This window comes from Sinocyclocheilus grahami, unplaced genomic scaffold (genome assembly GCF_001515645.1).
Source record: "Sinocyclocheilus grahami isolate Dianchi unplaced genomic scaffold, SAMN03320097.WGS_v1.1 scaffold2225.1, whole genome shotgun sequence".
Lineage (NCBI taxonomy): Eukaryota > Metazoa > Chordata > Actinopteri > Cypriniformes > Cyprinidae > Sinocyclocheilus > Sinocyclocheilus grahami.
Window position 1 is genome coordinate 70,934 of NW_015507404.1, and position 3,647 is coordinate 74,580.

Below are 3,647 nucleotides of genomic sequence, written 5' to 3' on the forward strand. Positions count from 1 at the left end.
AAGATAGAAACTCAGTTCACTTACCTGTTCAGAAGCTTATTTCCATTCATTATTTCCACATGCAGGCCACAAACAACCCTTGCCAAAATGGCTTCCTCAGCTAATAAAACTAACCATCTCTAGAGGTCACTGTAGAGCAAAGGCCATCCTAACCTCGTGTGTGTGTGTGTGTGTGTGTGTGTGTGTGTGTGTAGTTCCTGATGACTCTGTCTCAGTGGTGCTGTCAGACTCAATCTCTCGTTCTTCACAACCTCAAACCTCGATCTCGTGGCAAGAAGGAGAGCAAAGACGAGTACTTGCGTAGCACCAGGTAAAACACACACACACTCACGCTCTCACACACACACAGACACACACACACACACACTCTCACGCTCTCACACACACACACTCTCACGCTCTCACACACACACAGACACACACACACACAGACACTCACACACACACACACACACACTCTCACACACACACATTTCTCACTCTGAGCGCAGAGCTTGTGAATTCTTAAACATGACGGCCAGTAAGAAGTGCTTTAGTGAAGAGTGTTTTGGTCTCTCTGTGTTGAGGGGCGGGCTGGAGGCGGGGCTGGAGGCGGTGCTAAAGGCAGCAGGGCGGAGTCTCGTCGCTCTGAGCATCTCTCATTGTCCCAACATACTGACGGACAGATCGCTGTGGCTCGTCAGCTGTCACTGTCGCGCACTGCAGTCGCTCACATACAGGTGACATAAACTGCTATTCATAAATAAATATTAGATATTACATTATCATCAAAATATTGCAGATGCTTTTCTTTAGATGCCATATTTTTTCTTTTATATATTTATATATATATATAATACATTTTTATAAATATTCATGTTGAATTATCCATACACTGTTATATTTTTATTCATTTATTCATTCATCATATTCAGTTTTTTAGTCATTATTTTTAATTAATTCATTTTTAAAAATCTGTTCTTTTAACTTTAAATGACTACCTGTCAGATAGTTTTAATGTAATATTTGAATATGAATTCCACTTTCTTATATTTCCATACAGGATGAATATTTGAATAAATCGGATGTGAATATTAAATAAATATTGAAAAGGCACATTGACAATTTAACTACATGCATTTACATACTTTTCACTTCATAATTTTTTTTGTTATGAGTTTTAGTGAGTGTTTTATTTTAATTGTCTTTCATTTAAATAATTTATTTAAATTTTATATTATTATGATTTTTTTTAGTGTTTCTTTTTAATTGCTTTCATTTTTAATCATTTACATTTTACATTGTTTTAATAAATTTTTACTATTTTATTTTAATTGTCTTTCATTTAAACTATTTATTTAAATTGTACTTTATTATGATTTATTACATTTTTATTGCTTCATTTAATTTATTTTAAATGATTTAAATCTTACATTATGTGTTTTATTTTTATTTTATTCTTTAATTATTTAATATACCCATTATTTATTTGTTTTTATATTTATATATTTTATTTTATTTTAAATAAATTAGTTTAACTTTTAATCAGTACATGTCTGATTTACATCTTTATTAATATTTTAATAGTAATTATGTTATATTTCTCATGTAAGGCATGTAGGGCTTTTGTACCGTCAGTATTTTTCAGCACATATGTGATCCTGGACCACAAAACCAGTCATAATTTATAATAGATAAACTGAATAAATAATCTTTCCATTGATGTATGGTTTGTTAGGATCGGACAATATTTGAAAATCTGGAATCTGAGGGTGCAAAAAAATCTAAATATTGAGAAAATCATCTTTAAAGTTGTCCAAATGAAGTTCTTAGCAATGCATATTACTAATCAAACATTCAGTTTTGATTATGGTAGGAAATATAACTACCTTAATATCCTAATATCCTTAATATTCTAATGAGCCATACAATGTATTGTTGGCTATTGCTACAAATATACCTGTGCTGCTTATGACTGCTTTTGTGCTCCAGGGTCACATATTACGGTTTGTTATCAATGGTAGAATTCACACAGCTGATTGTGGTGTGTTCAGGAGCGCGTCGGATCCGGCGGGACAGGAGGTGATCTGGGCTCTGGGTGCGGGATGCAGGAACATCACGATGCTGCACATCGCTCCTCTACAGCCGTGGTGAGGATCCATCTCTTTAAATCCGTCAGTGCTGATCACATGACCACTGATTTCCCGCCTTGGTTTCCTGCAGCCTGCTGCCCGGTCGCTTCAGTAACCGCTGCTTGCAGACGATTGGCCGATGCTGGCCGAACCTGTGCCGTGCGGGGGTGGGCGGGGCCAGCTGCGGCGCGCAGGGATTGGCCTCTCTGGGTGAGTGACAGGTCAGGTGATGCGTGAGCAGTGTTGGGGAAAGTTACTTTTAAAAGTAATGCATTCCAATATTGCGTTACTTCCTAAAAAAGTAACTAATTACGTTACTTAGTTACTTTTTATGGAACGTAATGCGTTACGTTACTTTTGCGTTACTTTTCAAATCTGGGCTGGGCTTGCTTGTTTGTTTTTAATATAAAAAGTTCTATTTTTGGTAAATGTAAAAGCCAAAAAGACCAAAAAGTAAAAGGAATACGCCTCTAGGCTGGAGGTAAAGTAAATTCACGTCTGTACAGCAAAACACAAGAGAAGAAAGTTCAACACTCTTAAGCAATAATTAAAAAAAATAAAGCACAAATGTTAGTTTAACTTGTAAAAGCCAAAAAGACCAAAAAGTAAAAGGAATACGCCTCTAGGCTGGAGGTAAAGTAAATTCACGTCTGTACAGCAAAACACAAGAGAAGAAAGTTCAAGACTCTTAAGCAATAATTAAAAAAAATAAAGCACAAATGTTAGTTTAACTAAAGCAATTTTTTTAGTGCCGTCAAACGATTAATCGCGATTAATCGCATCCAAAATAAAAGTTTTTGTTTACATATTATATGTGTGTGTACTGTGTATATTTATTATGTATATACAAATACACACACATACAATATATATTTTGAAAATATTTACATGTATATATTTATATTCATATAATTTATATTATATTATAAATATATTTAATATATAAACATAACGCGTTTCTTAAATATATACATGCATGTGTGTGTGTGTGTATTATATATATACAGTACATAATAAATATACACAGTACACACACATATATTATGTAAACAAAAACTTTTATTTTGGATGCGATTAATCGCGATTAATCATTTGACAGCACTAAAAATGAGCTAATTAGTAGTATGGCCGCTTTCGAAGCACTGCTTCGTGAAGCTTCGAAACTTTAGCAAATCATTTGTTTCGATGTTTCCATCATCCTATTTTAATGCACATTTTGAAGTTTCGCAAAAGAAACGAATGATGGAAACGCCAAATTTCGAATAAAAATCCCTTAATTTGTAAAAAAAAAGTTATGCTCGCTTGAGGTGGTTTTTGACTTGTGCGAAAAAGGGTTAATGCGAATAATAGGAGATGGAAATGCATTTTGCGAATAAATTCCTCCATGCGCATCAAAAAAGTAATGCGACTTTGCTTGACTAGCAGCGCTCCGATCTCGTTCACAGCATCTATATGTTGTTCTGAAATGCCTGAGCAAAGTCTGTCGTCGAAGTATTTCTGTATAATCGTCTTACACGACTGCGTTCCCAAACAGCA

At 34.5% G+C, this 3,647-nt stretch overlaps 1 protein-coding gene across 1 annotated transcript in view; it reads left to right on the forward strand.

Moving 5' to 3' along the window:
- The window catches only part of LOC107574435 (F-box only protein 41), a gene marked incomplete at its 3' end in the record, with an annotated part of 15,694 nt that overhangs the window by 9,859 nt on the left and 2,188 nt on the right, over window positions 1–3,647 (forward strand). Inside the window, exons 8-11 of the mRNA XM_016260873.1 lie at window positions 195–310; window positions 567–719; window positions 2,034–2,129; window positions 2,203–2,321. Coding sequence (XP_016116359.1) covers window positions 195–310; window positions 567–719; window positions 2,034–2,129; window positions 2,203–2,321 — 484 coding nt within the window. The remainder of the gene's footprint in view (window positions 1–194; window positions 311–566; window positions 720–2,033; window positions 2,130–2,202; window positions 2,322–3,647) is intronic.